The sequence below is a fragment of the Phalacrocorax carbo genome, chromosome 3 (genome assembly GCF_963921805.1).
Source record: "Phalacrocorax carbo chromosome 3, bPhaCar2.1, whole genome shotgun sequence".
In the NCBI taxonomy this organism is placed as follows: Eukaryota; Metazoa; Chordata; class Aves; order Suliformes; family Phalacrocoracidae; genus Phalacrocorax; species Phalacrocorax carbo.
This window is the reverse complement of record NC_087515.1, coordinates 32369341-32388952: the sequence shown is the minus strand read 5'-3', so window position 1 is coordinate 32388952 and position 19612 is coordinate 32369341. Positions and strand designations below refer to the sequence as shown.

Here is a 19612-nt window from a genome sequence, read left to right as displayed (position 1 = left end):
TAACCTTTTTTTTTTTCTTTTTTTGTTTAACGCAGTGATTCCATTGCTGTTTTTTAAACTTGAGCTTCATACAAGGTGGTAGTGAAGTATGTAATAGAAAGGATAGCAAACAGGTTAATTTTAAGTTGTTGAGCTCTAAGAGAATGTATGCAGAAAACCAAAGATGTAACTATTCGGGTAAATTCTTAGGGTTTTTAAGATTCCTTAAATGTTGAGAAATATATTTGAAAAGCTGGGAGAAGGGTTAAGGAGAAGTGGGGATTTGGCAACGGTATGTGGCAAACTAGTGACTGAAGCAACTTCGACATGCTCATTTTTCCCACTTCTCTGCTACCTAGAAGGTCTCGTGTAAGGAGCAGTTTGGCTCTAGTGTTTGACATAAATAGGTATAATATGAAGGATTGTTAATTCAGCCCTATTTATACTAATCAAATGAAAATACAGAAACGGTTCTGAACCAAAACCATTTGTTCCTACTTTGGTCAGGATATCAAAACCAGTAAGCAATTTTAATACTAAAATTGCACAAATGTTAATTTGTTCTACTGAATATCCTTCTGATTGTGCCATTTTGCAAAATGATTAATGCCCTTTTTTAGCTAGGTGTAGCTAAAGACTCCGTTTCAAAATTGGGAAAAGCTGATAGGATTTTGGAGTACTCAAGGCTTGCTTACCATGCCTTGAATCATCATGGAGGTAGTTGTTAAACAGCACTGTTAGAGGTGTGACAGGCTTAAAGGCTTAAGACCTAAGACGTGTAGGTTGGTAATGAAAGGCAAAATAAGACTGCACAGTAGTTAAGTCTACATTGAATTTCAATAGTCCAGTCTCCATAATTTGCATCAGCAGATTAGGTCTTCCTTCAGACCTCATTTGCATTTGGTCTTCTCATTTCCTCCTGCCGCAGTGCCTACTGAAGGGATGGGAATTTGCTCAGATTCCCAAGGCATTCTGGTTAAATGCCTTGGCAGTTGGCAACTCTTGGATAAGCAGGTGATTTTTTTTTTTAATCTGAGAAAATGTATAAAATGATTTGCCCTGTGGCATGAAAACAGTGGATGGTCTGAATTAATAGAAAGAATAATCTTAGCTCCATACTTCATCAGGCAGTTTGCAGAGAAGGGAGGATGAACATAGAAGGCAAATATGCCTTGGATGGATCCATACTGAACTGGAGAAAAAATAGTTCTTAATGTATAAATAACTTTTCAAGACAGCGGTATGCTGCCTCTGAGACAGCCATTGTGAAACAGCCAGTACTACAGATGTTTCCTTTCGATTTACTGCTAAGCTGTTTCCTTTATGGTGCTCTGCAGTTAAATTCTGTGTACAGATTTACTCCTCAATTGTTAGAACAGAGAGCTAGTATGATCTTGGATTGCCAGAGGTTTTAAGTATAAAAATTGTTAAAGGCTTAAGAATCAGAAATGTTGTGTGGTGCCATTATACAGTGACTGTGACCTGCATGGGTTGCTAATGACAGACTTGCTGTGTATTAGTTTCCCGTAGATAGTTTGGGGGTAGTTACTGGGTAACATTTGATATAAATGTGTTTCTTTTTGTCACCTGTACTATGCCAACTTAGACCTAGAACACAGCCGTAAGAAAACAGTGTTTAAAAACTTTAAGCATGAAGCTTGCCAGTCTGAGCAAGTCACTCACACCAGTCTAAAAAAATCTGCTCGTCAGTTACTTTTTAAAATAGTACATGCAACTGTTGGTGGCTCAGTTGCTGACGTTACTGATAAGTATTTCTGCAAATTGGTTCCTGTGTGTGCAGAAGATACTTACCTGAGAGCCTTATCAAACTTGGAAGTTTCAGTGCGTGTATACAGCTACACGGCTGCTACTCCGTTTTAAACTGGTAATGGTTTTTTGTCATTTGCTATATGAAAGGTACGTCTGCGTACGTAGCTGCCGTTATGGTTGCGTCGTGTGAATGCAGTCTTTTTACACATGCCTGCCAATTAAATTTTAGATAGCTAAGTTTGTATTCATATCAGTGCAATTGTAAACTGTTAAAATTTGATCCAAATTTGTTATCTTTGATTTTTATAAAATGCAGAGTCAATCTTCATTAGTAGTATAAAGTTGACATATCTATACAGACATATATATTTATATATCTTCTACATATGTAGGTGTTTTATTTGCCCCCCAAATATTAATTTAGTATAACTATATAAGGGTCTTGATACAGTTGGGGTATACTTTGTCACGTTGTGAGAAGGGCTAGTAGTTTTTTGGACAGAGACTGATACTGGAAAATACTAGGTGAAAATTTTTGTGTTTCTCTCCAGCATTTCAAATTGGAACATTATTGCTAATGTTTCACAGAATCACAGGTTGGAAGGGATCTCAGGGATCATCTATTCCAACCTTTCTGGGAAGAGCAGAGTCTAAACGAGATGGCCCAGCACCCTGTCCAGACGACTCTTGAAGGTGTCCAACGTGGCCAAGCCAACCACTTCCCTGGGGAGATCATTCCAATGGTTGACGGGCCTCACTGTGTCCAGTGACACCAGTTCCCTCTGGTGTCCAATCAGAATCTCCCCAAGAGCAACTTGTGTCCATTCCCCCTTGTCCTCTCCATGGGACTCCTTGTAAAAAGGGAGTTTCCATCTGCTTTGTAGCTGCCCCCTAAGTACTGGTACGAGGTGATGAGATCCCCTTTGAGCCTCCTTTTCTCAAGGCTGAACAAACCCAGTTCTCCCAGCCTATCCTCGTACGGCAGGCTTCCCAGTCTATTGGTCATCTTGGTGGCCCTTCTCTGGACCCCTTCCAGCCTGTCCACATCCTTTTTGTATAGCGGGGACCAGAACTGTACACAGTACTCCAGGTGTGGCCTGACAAGCGCTGAGTAGAGTGGGGTAATGACCTCTTTATCTCTGCTGGATATGCCCTTTTTGATGCAACCCAGCATCCTGTTGGCCTTCTTGGCCACAGCAGCACACTGTTCACTCATGTTGAGCTTTCTGTCCACCAGGACCCCCAGGTCCCTTTCCACGGAGCTGCTCTCCAGCCAGGTGGATCCCAGTCTGTGCTGCGCTCCCGGATTTTGTTTTCCCAGGTGTATGACCTTACACTTCTCCTTGTTGAACTTCATAAGGTTCTTGCTGGCCCCCTCTTCCAGCCTATCCAGATCTTCCTGGAGAGCAGCTCTCCCTTCTGGAGTGCCTACTTCCCCACTCAACTTGGTGTCGCCCGCAAACTTCATCAGGCTACACTTGATCCCGTTATCCAGATCACTTATAAAGATGTTGAATAACATTGGGCCCAATATCGATCCCTGGGGGACTTCACTAGTGACAGGTTGCCACTTGGAAAAGGAGCTATTTACCACCACCGTTTGGGTGCGGCCTGTCAGCCAGTTCCCCACCCACTGCACAGACCACTTGTCTAGGCCATAACACATTAATTTCTCCAGGAGACTATGGGGGACCGTGTCAAAGGCCTTGGAGAAGTCCAGGCAGACAATGTCCACTGCCCACCCCATGTCAACCAGGCAAGTCACTTTGTCATAGAAGGCCATCAGGTTTGTCAAGCACGATCTGCCTTTAGTGAAGCCATGTTGGCTTTTCCCAATCACGTGCTTTTTCCAGTCACGTACTTGCTGGCTTTTGGTTTGTGTATTAAATCAGCTGGCATTTTTAATTAACAGTCGTATACATAATTGACTCAAACTGACATCTCTTTTGTATAATTTAGGAGGGGAGCCAAAGACAAAATAGAAATTAAAACTCCAATCTTCTGTAACAGTAATAACTTCATAGCAGGTTGAAAGATATATCGGGAACGATTGATGGAAATATATATTATGCTAAATCTTTTCCAGTCATATGTGCCGCTCTATTTTCCAAGCTATCAGTGCAAGACCCTTCAGAGTGTGATTCTTTGAAAACAAAGAAACTATAAAAATCACTAGCTCTTACTTCATTCTTGGCTATTGGTGATTAAATCAATGTAAACCAGAGGTATAATCAATTTTCCCTTGCTGCAGTACCTGCTCACTAAGGAACACAACTGGTTGAAGATGCATCTCATTTTAACATTTGACACATAGAAGCAATAAAATGTTAATATTTCTGAAACATTAATTTACATGCAAACCTAAAGTTACTAACTTGATAATCTTAACATGGTAGATTGGGCATCCTGAATAGCAAAAATTTTGCAGGTAAGTCATCAGTACTACAAAATGAATGAAAGTAAATGCTCATCTTCCAGACTAGTTCATGGTATGAACAAACAGATGCAGGTGAGGTTGATATTCCTTGTAGAATTACTTCTCGTATGCATTTAATACATATATAATGGTGTCTCAGTTTAAATGTTAACATAAACTGTAAAAATGAATGTCCTCTCAAGGAATCTCTGGGGTGAAATGTTCACGTAACAACAGACTTACATACCTCACTTGTGATGTTTAATTGCAGATGTGGATGCCACCTGTAGTGATTTTGATTTTGGAACAGCTTTGCATATTGCTGCATTTAACCTATGTACAGGAGCTGTCAAGTGTTTACTGGAACATGGAGCAAATCCTGCCTTTAGGGTAAGGAGTTAGGAGTTAGGTCGTAGATCGCCACAAGGTGAAAAAACGTACCTGGAGAAATGGAACAGGCTGTCCAGGATTTCATTTAGCTAAAAATGTGTTACATGGAGTGATAGTGCTTCAGAAGAATTATCTGTAACTTGCAGTGGATGATTTTGTGTGCTTTGTCATACTTGTGTGTTGAAGTTTGTGTTTTTGTGTCGCAGTCTGGTTCATTAGTTCAAATAGCTTTCAAGTTCTTCTATTTGCTGCTTGAACTTTCATTTGCTAATACTCCTTTGTGGTTTGCAACAGTTGTCATGGCAGTGGTGGATCTTTTCAGAAATACAGGAGTGCAATCTGTGACCTCCAAAAATGCCCTGTATTGCTTAGCAGTAAACTTAGGCTTAGCATAAGTCACTGATAATGAAGAAGCATTAACTGTTCTGCTTACTAACAAAATAATAGGCCTGAGTTATAGTGTAAAGTGCTGCTGTGTGCTATGTGTGTCTAGCCACAAAGCTTGGGTTTTGATTGGTGTCTGTGGATTTTTTTTGGGGGGGGGGCGGGCGTGTGTGTTTTGTGGTTGTGGGTTTTTTTGTTGTTTGTTGGGTCTTTTGTGGGGTATTTATCTTTTTTTTAGCATAGGCAGTATCTACATTCTCCATTTTCAAATTAATTTTTTTTTCTGAGAAATAATTGTTTTAAAGGTACTCGAAAGTAGTTTATCACTGATGGTCTGAAATCTCTTGGAACATCATTGTTCATACAGTTCTTCATGATATTCAATCTAGATCTTTTTAAAAATGCTGTTTTTCTTCTTTGTCTCATTATTTAGTATGCATGTACATGTTTCAGATTCTACAGCAGCTGTATGTTTAAGAGTCTCTTGTCACAGGGAATATGGCTTTGTAGCTGCGCAAGCATTCTGAGCTGGCAAAGGGTGGCTTTGCCCTTGAGAAGAGCAACCCTGTGCCACTGTGCCCACTGTTGCCTTCTTGCTCCGCTCTGCCCCCTGCCTTGTGTTGACACAAAGATTTGCAGGGCACCTGGTGGGCTGATTTGCGGGACTGATCTGACTGAAACAATTGCTCATGTGATGACTAAAATCTCAAAACAAACTCCCTGCTATATCCTGTTTTTAAGGTACCTTGAATTGAATGGGGCTGACCTTTTACTTACAGAACAACTGTAGATTTTTAAGGAATGGTAGGTGTTTAATTCTTCAATCCCACAATAAAGTTCTGACCAGAGACAGTGTGTAGAGTTTGCTTATACGAGGACAGCAGAGTATAAATGCTGAATAAGGATTATAGTTTTCCAGGGCTGAGACAGGGAGATTTACAGGGGGCTCAGGGAAGGTTGAGCTTTTAGTCTGTTTTTTAAGGAAACAAAGCAAATACAGTCTTGCTCTGCACCATTCCTTCTTTGAGCTTCTGGTAATTTCTGAGTCCAAGGGCTCAGCTGAGACAGAATTGGCAGACTGAGATAATTGCATTTCCACAGACTTCGTGAAAGCTGGCAGATAGGTGAAGATCCATTACTAATGCCTTTGCTGAAGAAAGTGTAGGTAGAACTTGGCGTTGTAGCAGCCTGGCAGCCCAGCAGTGTACCTGCTGTCTGGCCAACTGGCCTTGAGTTAAGGTTAGCCCCAGGTGAGGAGTTAACAGCTCCAAGAGCTCTGGCCTATGGCAAGTGTGGCATGGGACATACGGGGAATCACAGTCACTGCTCTCTGGGAATGGGCGGTGTTTGGAGAGTATTCGTCTCTGATGCAATAGTCCGTATCTAAATAAAGTTGAACAGCTTTATTCAGCTATTTATGAGACATATCAACTTTGTGTATTCTATGCATGGAATATATATTAAATTCTATCTTAAACTCTGTCTTATTTGGAATAAGCCTCAAGGAGGAGTAAACTATACACTGGGTAAAGATAAATTCTTTGGGAAGTATTAGCATTACAGTCTTGGTATTACAGACCAGAATTCTTGCTTACTTTTTAAAATCTGTGTTCAGGTACACAGGTACATACAGGTGTGTTTTTCATGTGTTCTGAGTATCAATAATGTTCTCTGGATTAAAAATTTTGATAACATAGCACTTTTGAAAGTAAGTCACTGTAAATGTTATAATGCTTATATATCTAAGGATGTTTTGGCATCCTTTGAAAATATGTTTTTATAGTTGTTTATATTATACGAAAAATATCTAATGAACGTCATAAACCTGGTTAGGCAAAACCATAGCAGTTTATCTTGTCACAACATTAAACCCTGTGCTATGTTATGTTTCTGCAGAATGATAAAGGGCAGATACCAGCGGATGTGGTTCCTGATCCAGTAGATATGCCACTGGAAATGGCTGATGCAGCAGCCAGTGCAAAAGAAATCAAGCAGATGTTGCTGGATGCGGTGCCTCTCTCATGTGACATCTCAAAAGCCATGATTCCAAACTATGATCATGTCACAGGCAAGGCCATGCTTCTATCGCTCGGCCTGAAACTGGGAGATCGTGTTGTTATTGCAGGACAGAAGGTATGATGAGCAACATGATACTGCCCTCCTAATTTCTGGGCAGTCAATTTATTTACCCGTTTGGAGACATACCTCAAATTTGAGGGTCTAAAACACTGCTTGGTAGGTGTGAACTCTGGATGGCAGTAAGGATTACAGAAAGTAATAAGCTGAACAGTTACGTGTTAGAGAAAGTTGCTGCTATGAGAAGCTGTTTTGACAAGTGCAGTCTGTGTTTTGTGTCTGTAAACTGTGTTTTAACAGTCTCCTATAGTACGTCAGCATGGCTCTGCTTTTATTAACACTTTTGGTGTCACATTAAAATGGTGGTAAAATTTACAGATTACTTTGTGAGTTGCTCAGCTTACAGTTACGAGTATGCATTCATGAATTACCCCTGATAGTTTCCAGAAGGTGTTAAAAGAAAACTTTAATTCTGCTTAGCCTATAGTAACCCAATTTCACTGGTGCAATGCAGCTAAAAATCTTCGAAGCAGTGCTGTGCGAACAGGGTTGCTACATGGTTCTGCAGAAGTACAAGAATCTTGCTAATATGGTCTGGCTCAGATGTGAAGAGCTGTTAAGAAGCTACCTTGCTAGACACGTTTTAAAAAATGTATTTGAAAAATGTAATGTTGATACTACGCTTAGTATTTGTAACTTCTATTTGCTCTGATAGCAAGGGCTCTGAAACAATTTAAGAGTGCTAGAGCTTTTTTAAAGACTTTAAATATTTTTCTGGTAAATATTGAAGTAATTTGTGAGCAAAATTTTATGTTTGAGTTGCTTTACCTTTAATAATTTTTCTAGTATAACCTCAGATTTGTAATGATCAAAACTGAAGTGTCCTCAAGTGAACTCCACCGAGAGTGCAAAGTAGCTTCCATTCTCTATTTTCATTTGGTGTATTCTTGAAATTGGGTCAGGAAAAGTGAAGGCATCAGTAGCTATGCAGAAGGCATTTTAACTGAAGTACCTACAGGAAGCTGATTATTCTTTAAAGACAGTAAGAAGTTCATAGAAGTTTCTTTTACAGAATGCCATTGCACACTGAAAGCAAGGGGAGGTAATGTACTGCAAGTTAATGGAGGCTTTATAGCAAGAAAGGGAAGAAATTAGTCCCCTTGTGTCTCTTTCCTCCAAGTAAGGCCCATAGAACTGTTTGTACTGTAATGTGCTTACTGTGTATGAATAGAGCTTCCTGGGTTTGGTTACTTTTTTTTTAAATTGAGTATGCTATTACAGTGTGTTTTAGGAAGTTATTGGAAGCTGTTTTTCTGCTGCCAAAGGCCAGCAGGGCTTTCCAGCTAGCTTTTTTTAAGGGGGCCAAAGCTGTCATAGGTGGGAAGGAGGAGTGTGATTGTGCTTTTTGATCTTCCATTTCCCCATCTGCTTTCCTCCTGCCCTTTCTTTGTGTGCGAGGAGCTGTTCTGCATTACTCCCACATTGTTTCCCACCTGCTTTCTCCATTTGTCTGGATGGAGAAGTTGATCTCAGCTCTGTCTTCACCTCTGCCTTGATACTTTTAAATAAGTGCAGGGTGGAGCAAAAGTGAGAACAAGATGATGAAAACGATGCCCAAATCTTAACCTCTTCTTGGATCAGTTCTCATTTCCGGACTATGGAAGCTGGGATGAGAGCACTGGAACGGCAGCATTTTTACAAGCAATGTTTATGGATTCCTGTTCTCTTTCCTGCTTCTGCAGTCTCCTAGCATACCAGCTGCCTTCATGAAGCTTGAAAGCCAAGCACAGTAGATGCCAGAGGGAAAATGGATTCCTCTCTCGATTCCTACTGCACCTGTCATTCTAGTTGTCTTGCAGGGTAGAAAGGCTGTGTAAGCAGGTGTTCGTGTGCACATGATCTGGGGTACCCCCAGCTTGTGCTCTGCTAGATTATATGTTATCTGGATGGACACTCAATGAAATGTGAGTGCAGGGAAGCCAGTGGCTGGAAGAAAACTTCTCCTGTTCCTGCCATGGTTCTCATGTGCGACGTGCCCTCTGCTCCTTTCCTGCACAAGTCCTAGGGCTGTGCAAGATCAGAGCCTCAGTTTTGCCGTCTCCACCTCCAGTTTAAGATGCTGGCCCCTTCCCTCTGCTTGGCATGTGCCCTTTGGCTGGTGCCTGGAGAGTGGAGGGATGTCAGGCTGCTTGGCCAGGCTTCCTCTGGCTGGATTTGATCTCTGGGTTGGTAGCTAAAAAGTCTGGGTCTAGATTAGTGCGATGTACCTGCCTATAACAATCAAGTTTAAAGTTGATCTTCAGAGTAAAAGAACAACAGGCTCTGGGTCTCATTTATTTTGTTACAGAACATTAAGACAGAGTAGCTGGAAGGTTTTATAGTACAGAAAAAACATGGTTTCGGTCTGTTTACTCTCTGAGGGCTGGATTCAACAGTGAAGTCATAGTAAAAAATGAACTAATAGTATTAAGGTCACATGAGATAATGAAAACTGAGCAACCGAAAGATCAAAGGTTTTTCTTACTAAAACTAATTTAAAAATCAAGTGTAAAAATGAATTTAAACCAGCGTTTAAATGCATCTCTGTTAGTTATTCCTCCTTCATTTGGTTGAAGTGTGTAAGCTTATAATGTAAATTTGTGGAGACTGAGGTCCACCAGCAAGACTGGTCTGTCTTGATATTCTTGACGTACTTACCTCACCTGTTCGGAGTCTATGCAGTATATATTGGAACAGCAAAAAACCATGTTATAACATTGGATGGCTTTTAAATTTTTGTTTAATCATAAGGAGGGGAATGAGATGAATTTTAGTTTGAAAAAGTCCAGTATGCTCTGAAGCTTACCCTTTAACCTTTGCAATATATATGGAAAAATATATACTTATATCTCTGTGTGTATAAATATGAATACATATATTTACGGAATTTTTTTAATCTAGTATTTCCATGGAACCTCCAGTTCAGCAAGATGTGTAGCCATGGTTCTGGAACTATTGGTGTGGAAGACACTGGAAGTAAAATTTCTCATTAGGCACATACTCCTGTACCTTGCTGACATGGAGTTGTGCTGTACAGTGGCACTTACCGTCTCATTCTTGTCTGTTATGAGATCTTTCAGTAACCACAGCTTTTGTTTAATACAAAATATGTGCAGAAAGACTAATACATTTTGGAAATGCATTGGCTGGGATTGAAAGATAGGAGCGTCAGTAATCACGGGAGGTTGTTATGTTTGTATTTCTCTATTGTGATCAAAAGCTTGGAGACTATTTGCTGTCTCCTTCAAAATCTGTACTATGTTCCCGTAAACAAAGCTGTTTAACGAAGTCATTCTGTGTGGATGCTTTTTGCTTTAGGTCGGGACATTAAGATTTTGTGGCACAACGGAATTTGCCAGTGGCCAGTGGGCTGGCGTAGAGCTGGACGAACCAGAAGGAAAGAACAATGGAAGCGTCGGAAAAGTCCAGTACTTCAAGTGTGCACCGAAACGCGGTATAACCTTCAATTTTTTTCTTACCTTTTTTTTAAAACCTGGATTTTAAAAGAAGTGTTGGAAGATGTGAACCTCTTGGGAGAGTGAAAACAGATAAATTCTGTTGCTTTGCTTTTTAGTGCTTTGTTTTATTGATTCTTTTCACTGTTCCTAGTGTTTTGACCACAACTATTTGCAAAACCACTGAAACAACCAACCAGTCAAAATTTCTGGTTATTTCCTTGAAACAGTGAGAATAATAGTCTTTCCTGTTTATCTATCTATATTGTTGAATCTGTTTGTGTTGTAGCAATAATGGCTGTGTTTCTTTACCTCCTTTGCCTTCCTTTTTAAGGGAGTCATGCCTGTATTTGTTTTCTAACTTCCAGCTTGAGGTGTTTTAATTGATATTTCATGGACAGTTGTGATATACAGAGTCTTGCATTTTGTCACAGTGGAGGCTGAATGTTACCATCAGGACAAAGATTCTAATCGGCAGTTTTACTGACTTCCTGAATTACTCTGTTGAAGTTGCTTGATAAGCCTTTTGTTTTCACTGTTCATTTGAGCTATTCCTTCTGACGCTACGAGTGCTTTGACAGCATAGCAAGCCATGATCGTGGCAGAAAAAACCCACCCCAAATTAATTGATGTAAGAGATAGTAGCTGGAAGGTTTTGTTGCATTAATATGACTCCTGGTTCTTTTTTGGCACATACAATTTTTCTCTCCAGGTATCTTTGCACCTCTTTCTAAAATAAGCAAGGCTTCTGATCACAGAAAAAGCTCTGTACGAAGTTCTTCCATGCGGTCTTTACCTTTGCTCAAATCCAAGAAAATAGATGTGACTCACGTAACTTCCAAAGTGAATTCTGGTGAGTATTTTCTTGTATGTTGAAAAAGGATTGAGACACTAATCTGCAAGAATCAGCACCAGTCATGTAAATCTTCATATTAAAATACTTGTTTCAAATTAGTTCATCACTTGGTACGTGAAGGTGATATTTATTAACTACGTGTTCTAGTTAGAAATTCAGTAGCCTTTAAACTAGTACTGGAAAGACGTTGTGTGTAGTTGCTTAGTGATTATAGTCATCTGATGTACTAGTAGAGGTCTTTATATACTCTATTAAAGAAAAATTCACCACAACGTTTATTCTCGAGCCTTTAAAGCAAGTTCTGGTTGGCTGTGATATAGTTAAATGTCTCAACTTAACGTGATTTCATTTACTATGATCTTCCTGGGTAACTTGAAACATCTCATTGAAAGCAGTGAAAATCTAGAAATTAATCTATGTACAACTTTATAGAGGTTGAAGAAATATAATTTATTTTCTGGCAAAATTATCAAGGAACTATTTAACCGATCGCGTTTCATTGTGCTCATTCAGTTTTCTGAGTAAAACCAGAGGCAAACTGGAAGAGAAAGGATGTCCTTGTCATATGGCCTCGGTCTACTGATTGGCGTTACAGGCTCAGTCCCTGGCTCTGGCTTAGTCTTTTAGTAATTTATTCAAATTACTTAATCCTTCTGTGTCGGTTCCCTCCTTGTGAAGTAAGAATGAGGCATCTTTTCTGTCTGGTTCGGTTCCAAGGTGTTTGGAGTACAGACTCTTCCCTGCTGTGTACAGTGCCCACCACGCATAATCTGGCCCCGTGTCTGGCTGGCTACATAATAATGTCGTTAATATATTACATTAACATTCTTTTGCCCTTCAGACCCTGTTTAGGTGACTCATACTAAGGCAGCACAGCTTAAGGGGTGGAGGACATGCATATATTCTCATCAAATGTATTCAAGCACCATAAAATGCTCCACACTTCACCAGTAATACGCAGGGTATAGAAGCAATGTGCCAGGCTGGTAGAAGATACACATTTTGGCAGCATTTTGGATGATTTATGTAACTCTTCTCGACATAGATTGAGGGGGAAGTAAGCCCTAATTATGTGTATTTACAATTAGCACAAGATTTAAGCTATTTATAAATGGGCATCCTGCATAAAAAGCTTCTTGGAATAATCGGTTTGTTAGGAGTATTGCTCTGGAGCAGATCCATCTAAGCTGGCTTTTTCCGTTAGATATTTTTCAATGTTTGCTTCAGTTTGTTGTGAACTGTTTGTAACTCATTAAGCCATAATGGAAAGGACTGTTTCCTCTGTCACAGGCGTTGTGTTCCAGACGTAAACCATCTTTTCTGTCAAAGGTGCATTTGTATCTTTGTAAATTTTAAACACTTGATACTTGCTTTAGGTAGAAATCAGAGTGAGTTATGCATCATCTGCCCGGCAGAGCCTATATCCGCTAACAGTAATCTGGAAGCTGCCGCTTGTAAGATGTTCTTGCGTTGAAAGGTCCATTAGAATTGCCGTGCCTGGCTGATTCACTGGCTGGGGTGGGAGGATAAAGCTGCAGAGGCAGAACTTTGTTTTGCGGTGTTTATGTGCATCACCAGATTATGTCTCTTTCCCTTAAACTTCATTCCTCCAATACACTGCTTTGTAATGATCCAAGAAAAATTAATATGCTTTTGGTAGATATGGTTATAAGCTGCAAAGCAAAATATAATACCGTACAGAGATTTTAAAATTTGATTTGTTTCTACTGGATTTGAATAATCCATCAGATTGATGATAATAGGTCTTTTTCAAGTTTTTAGAAAAAGGATTACTGTGATCAGATTGAGAAATGTGTTATCAGTCACAAACATGAGTTTTTTGATCTGATGCCTTAATGGCTAAACCACAAAATTTTGGAAAATACGTCGCATTTGCAAACCGGTTCGGTCCCTGTAGCTGAATTAAGCTGAGAGATGTAGTTGAATAAAAAAGATGTGGTTTTTCTTTCATGACAGGGAGGGGATAAATCATAGAAAAAGCCTGTTCGTCATTGGGTTAGGGCAGGAAACTGTCAGAACTGCAGAATGACTGTTCACAGATTATAACTTCTGTGGCAATACTAGTTCATCTGCATACACAACGTTGCTGCTCTAGGAATTAGGCTCTTAAAAATCACATAGGCATGCTTACTTCATTATTTGTAGGCTGCACGAAGGTTTGGTCTCAAATCTCTCAAAATTTTTGTGTAATCTTTAATGCAGACGTTGTGAAATTAGTACAAGTGAACTGTATACCTCAAGTACGATAACAGTGAATGTGGTATATATGAGAGGTGTAAATGTTTGAAAGATTTAAGTAAAACTCCCTCAATGTAAACATTAATATTTTGCAGAGAGCTTAGTTATTGTTTGGCAAGACAGTTTGACTGTTTTGGTGTGTTAAAGGGTTTAACATCCGTGCTTATCCATCAGAACAATTCTGCCGTCTTGTTTTACCCATTTATCAGGAGTCTAAGGAACGGTACAGCTTTACCAGTTTTATCCGTGCATCCACTAGTCTGCAAATCTGTTGAATTGTTTTTGTATATGACTTTCCTGTAAAATTATTGTTCATTGTTAGGATGTATATATTTAATTGTATATATTCTTTTTATAGGCCTAAATATGGCAAAAAAAGACAGTGCTTCTGACACCAACTTTGTGGCTGCTAACAGGGGAAAAACTGTGCCTACAAAAGAAGGTAACTACATTTTTTTAAATTCTCTTAACATCTTGAGAAAAATATTGAGCAGGGCACAGGAAGTATTATTGCTGCCTTACCTTTGTAAAAGTCCTGTATCTACACCTGAAAGAAAAGTTGCCTTGCCTGTCCGTATCCAAGTCCCAGGCAGGCTGTACACATTTAGTTCTCTAGCAGTAATTTGCGTGGATGTTTGGCTGGCATTCTGTGTTGGTTTGGTAACAGCTTCTATCCAAATACATGGACAAAAATACAGACAAGCCCTTAAAGCTCAAAGCTGTCTCTTAGTAAATGATCTTACAGAGGATCTGCAGAATTACCGCCCTAGGTTTCTGAGGGAGACCTTTTGCCCTTTATCATTACTGCTTAGACTTCGACGAAGAGTGGTACGTGGATTCTGTTGGAATTTATACTCTCTCCTATATTTGTATGTTCAAGCTTGTATAATAAAGTGTTATCTCCTAACAGCACTTAACATTGTGTCATGGAAGACACGCATCCGCCTGGATGCATTCCTGTGTTCCTGTGCCCCCTGCTCTAGTGTCCCTGCTCAAGCAGGGGGGTTGGACAAGACGATCTCCAGAGGTCCCTTCCACCCCTACCGTTCTGTGATTCTGTGAAGACTCATAATAACAGACTTCAAATATGAAAACTGAAACTCTAGCTTTTTCAAAATTTCCTTTTACATATGAATCATTCTCTGCAATTATCTAGTTTCAGAATTGGATAGTGACTTCTACTGCATCAGTATATTGTGTGCTGAACTTTAAACATCAAGGGACCTCACTTTTAGGGGTGTCTTTAAAAAAATGTAAAAATGGTGTCTCTTTTGAAGTTTTGGCCATAAAATCATACTACAAGTGTTGGCAAAAACAGTATTTCTTGAAATAATTTGAAGTGTGATTTTGAATATACTCTTTTTGAAAAAAAGCATTTTTTTATATCCTCTGTCAGCAAACAGTTGTGAGGAAGAGACTAGTGTAAGGTATTTAAGCACTGTCCTACGTGATACTTTTTCAGAGGTGAGCTAAAAAAACCCGTGTAGACAGAGGTTTCCAACATTTTGTTCATGGAGGGCACTTAATGCCTTGTTCTTCAGGTTCTGGTCATGCAGCGAAATTAATTGGCAGAACAGTGTCTCAGTTTGATGGCTACAGTATGATATCTGCAATTAGTAGGACTCCAAAGGCTTTGCAGGCTGTAAGTGATGTGGAGTGAAGCCTCATCTTGGGATCTAGTGGTTTAGATGGTACTGACGTAAGGCAGGTGCAGACAGAACCTCTAGGAAAATCCAACGTCCAACTTGGAAAGTAGCTGTCAGTGGTTCTTCGCCAAACAGGAACAGGTGAGCTGTTTCACCTCAGGGTTTCCCTGGAGTTTGTGGAGCCTGGTAATTTATTGCTTTTTTTTAATTTTTTTTGGCACTAGGGACAGAGAATCTGTTCCTGAAATATGCAGACGATGCCTGGCAGATAGTTGACTGGTTTCATGTTAAAAAAACCACCACCCGACCCACTCCCCCCTCACACACGCCCCACCCCCCCACCCCCCAAAAAGAAGAAAAGCCCTTGACAAATTGGTATAAAGACCTTGGGGGGGTAAAAAAGATGCAGAAGAGTAAGGACACCTACAAAGTTATGTAGCAAGGCTGAAACAGTCAACTGTATAAATACACGCTGGGAATGAGTGCCTGGTAATAGTTTTGTAGAAAAGGACGTGGGGTTATTGAGTATTACAAAGTAAACGTGAGTCATCTATGTCATGCTGTTGCAAAAGGGGCAACAGCCTGGGATGCGTCAAAAGGCGTGTCAGCTGAGATACACGAGGCGACCGGGATGCTTTACTTGGCACAGGTAAGGCCTCGGCTAAAACACTGCATCTAGTTTTAGACACTGCATTTCAAAAAAGGTGTGAATCAACCAGAGAGAATTCAGAGAAGGCACTACAATAACTGGAGGTATAAGACATGACTTGGGAGAAAAGACTGATGGAATTTGTGATTGTGTGATGAAAAAAGACAGAAGGAGGGATAAACTAGGAAGCTTTCAAAGAACAGTATAACCATTCTGCATGCGTAATGAGAGTAAGAAATCTTGAGCTAAAACTGTGGTAATGTAGGTTTAGTATGGGGCGGGGGGGGAAACCCTGTGACACTGCAGATAATTATGTGGTGAAATATATTACTGAGGAAGTCCTGAGATCTCCCTGCTGGGAGGTTTTTAAGAACAGGTCAAACACTCACCTGTAGGGAGTGATACGACAAATCGTTGTTTTGCCTGATGGAAGAGGAATGGATTATAGGCCCCGCCGAATCTGCTCCGCCTTCTCCCACCTCGTGATTTCCCACAGAATGAAGTGTTTAATGACTGGTTTAGTTTCTTCTGGTTTCTGTGTTGCTGCATGAGCAGTTTTTGTTGCATTTGTATAACAGTGCTAGGTGGTCTGACCTCCAGTGCATCCATCGCTGGGCTGACTTCTAAAAATGGACTTGTAGTATGTGTTTGCAACTGCACACATGCATTTATACCTTGGCCTTGGAGCTGAAATTTGCCTGTTTAGTCACCATTTATTTAGTAACTTGCATTTTCTTCATTGTAGGATAGCTGCAGTCAATGTCTCGGAGTCTTTAGATTTCTGTCCCCAGATACCTAAGCTTTTGCTTTGACCCCTGCATTTGCCTTTTCTACAGTTCTTTACTGTTTTGCCAAATTGGAGGATTAGATTACATTGAACACACTTGACCCCATGTCGATATTGAGGTGTTTTGAAAAAAACTAATGAATTAAGCCTCTCAGAATTCTGGAAAGTTTGATAAGCAATATTATATTAGTTTTGATATTGAGAAACTGAGGCGTAGATGTGTCTTGCTGTACCCTGCCTCATTTTGGGTAGAAAGGGGGGAACCAGGGAGAGCCTTGAAAAGGAAAAAGGAAAGCTGAACATAAGTCTTATCAGACAGTTTAGACATCAGGGTTTGCAAATGGAGATAAAAGTGATTTATTTCCCATTCTTATTTTATAGTACAGATTTTAATATTAATACAGTATGTAATGGCATATAGCAGGCTTTAATCCAGACAATAATTCACTCACATAATACCACCTTCCTTCCACTTCTCATCAACTCTTTAATAGGCTGGATGCTGAAAGTGTGGAGTATGATCTCTTATTACTAAGGCTCCCATATTTTAATAAATATGCTTAGGACTGTTTAGAAAAACTTTCAGAGAGTGACAAAGGCGGGGCTTTTGGAAACCTCTTCAAGCCCTAAACTATCACCGTATTCCCAAGATGGGGTCAGATGCAGCTATGTTGTTCCAGACAGGTGTTTGTGTAAGTGCTGCTAAACAACCTCTCATTTTGGCTTTCCTTTGTATTCTGCCCCCTGTGGAGAACAGATAACTGCGGCCTTAGAGAAGCTCTCCCTTCTGCTTAATCTGTCCTTTTCCGAATATGATCTCTGAAGGACTGTTTCCATTTATGCCTCTTAGGTTTTCCTGTGTACAGCAGCTCTTCCTCTTCTACTACCTCCTTGGAAGGCAAACAGAATTACTGCAAGAAGCGGAACTCAGCTGGCAGCAACAACAAAGCAGTGACTCGAGTGTCTTCTGCCTCATCTAAAATTAGTGCTGGTATGGTCTGGTTTACTGAGGTGTGTTTCCACAGATGGAAGTTTACCGCTGTATTGAGAACTTGTGTAGAACTACATGTGCTCTTTCAGAATCTGAGATAGTTCAAGAAGGACACTTGGGAAGTAGTTTAATCAGAAACTTAAGTGTGGCAACTTTGAAAAAGGTTTTAGAACATCTTCAAGAAGAAAACCGTTCTTGTAGTTGGTCACTGTACCTTTCAGCTGCAGAGAAAAGGCTGTATCCACGGTTTTCATGCTGGAGCAAAGCCATGCTTTGTCTAAGCAAAATTTGCAGGGTGTTGCCATGTGTTAAAGGTAGATACTCTATTTACTAATCAGTTGGCTCACTAGTTAAGACTTTCTTAAATTTTAAAGATATAATGTCACTAATTTCATATCTTGCTCTTCTGTTGAACCAGGGTTGTATAGATCTTCTCCGGCTACAAGGAAAAATACTTTTGATGAAGGAGAACTTCAGGTTGGAGACAGAGTACTGGTGGTAGGACAGAGGACGGGCACTGTTAGATTTTGTGGGACGACAAAATTTGCACCAGGTATTTGCAATACTCTCTGTGTATGTCATATTAAAAATATGGAAGAGCTTACATGTGAGCAACTGAGCATTAAGAGAACTCCATCTTTTTCTTCACTTTCTCAAAAAAAAAAACCCACAACCCACTTAATTTACTGGTTTGTTTCAAAGTTCTTTATCCTGTGTTTTATTAAATGTTTTTTACTTTAATGCAACTGCCAGGAAAAAACAATGGTTTAAAATGTGACTTTTACTTGTCCACTAACACGGCTTAATTAGGAAAAAATATCTTGATGTTGAAATCGTGAGTATTGTTACAGACCTTTCTGAAAATCCTCAGTTTAGTCTCCAAAGTGGTGTATAGTTTATTGAGATCACGTGCCTTTACACCTTGCTTTTGTAGTAAGCCCTTTTGACACAGCTCATCTCTTGCAATACTGGTACTCTTATCACGTCGTAGACCTGTCTCATTCTTATCTTCTTGGCATCTTTAAGAGGGTAATAGTGAACATTTGAATCTTAACTAACAAACCTTTAGGTCACAGGACAGATGAACAGTTACAAGCATCTCAAGCTCCTCCCTCCCTTCCGCTCTGAAAAACCACATTGCAGTGAAGCCAAGTGTTCTCGAACGGAAGCCAGTTGTTCTAAATTTTGGAAACTAATTTCTGAATGCTATTTTTTTGTAACCAAATTCTAGGTTCTTTATGTTCTTTGTCTGTAATCTTATTGTAAGTAGTGCAAAAACCAGTTGGTAAGTGTCGGTGTAGGTACCTTAGCTTAAACGAGGCCCATTTGATACGTAAGCAGCAATACTCTGTCTTGACACTTGTGGCATCAATATGTAAAAAAAAAAAGAGTTGGAATGACAAAACCCGAGATTGTGGTACGAGTTACATGCTTTTGTCACTATCGCCCCACTCCCCAATGTCATTGTAGGCAGCCGTTGCTTAAGGCACTGCAGTTAGCTGATTTACATTTTCATGTGATGACTCTTGCCTTCACGTTATTGCTTACGAAGTAAACAACAAGAAAAGGACTGTTTTTCTGAATTTACTGTAACAAGTGTAAAATCAGAAAGCTGTCTGACAGTGTAAGTCTCCTCCCTCTCCCCCCAAGTTCGGGAACAAGATTTTTTTTGAGAAAAACATGGCATTGTAAGAAGTGAGGACAGAAAGGTCACAAATTTTCACCATTTGCAAAACCAGTAATTTATATAAAATGTAACAGATACATTTTTAATATCTCAATTTTAATATGTACCAAAGCTCTGGAAGTTACCCAAATGTTATTTCTTTTGTTGCAATGCAGATCTTGATTTCATTCTAAAAACAGAAAGGGGAGAACTTTTTGACGTACTGAGCCCTTCTAATTCATAAGCTGT

General features: G+C 39.8%; 1 protein-coding gene across 1 annotated transcript in view; it reads left to right on the top strand.

Annotated features, from left to right (window-relative positions):
- The window catches only part of CLIP4 (CAP-Gly domain containing linker protein family member 4), a 34374-nt gene that overhangs the window by 9531 nt on the left and 5231 nt on the right, over positions 1–19612 (top strand). The window contains 7 exon segments of the mRNA XM_064446429.1: positions 4437–4555; positions 6836–7072; positions 10373–10508; positions 11222–11362; positions 13983–14066; positions 17557–17697; positions 18116–18250. Coding sequence (XP_064302499.1) covers positions 4437–4555; positions 6836–7072; positions 10373–10508; positions 11222–11362; positions 13983–14066; positions 17557–17697; positions 18116–18250 — 993 coding nt within the window.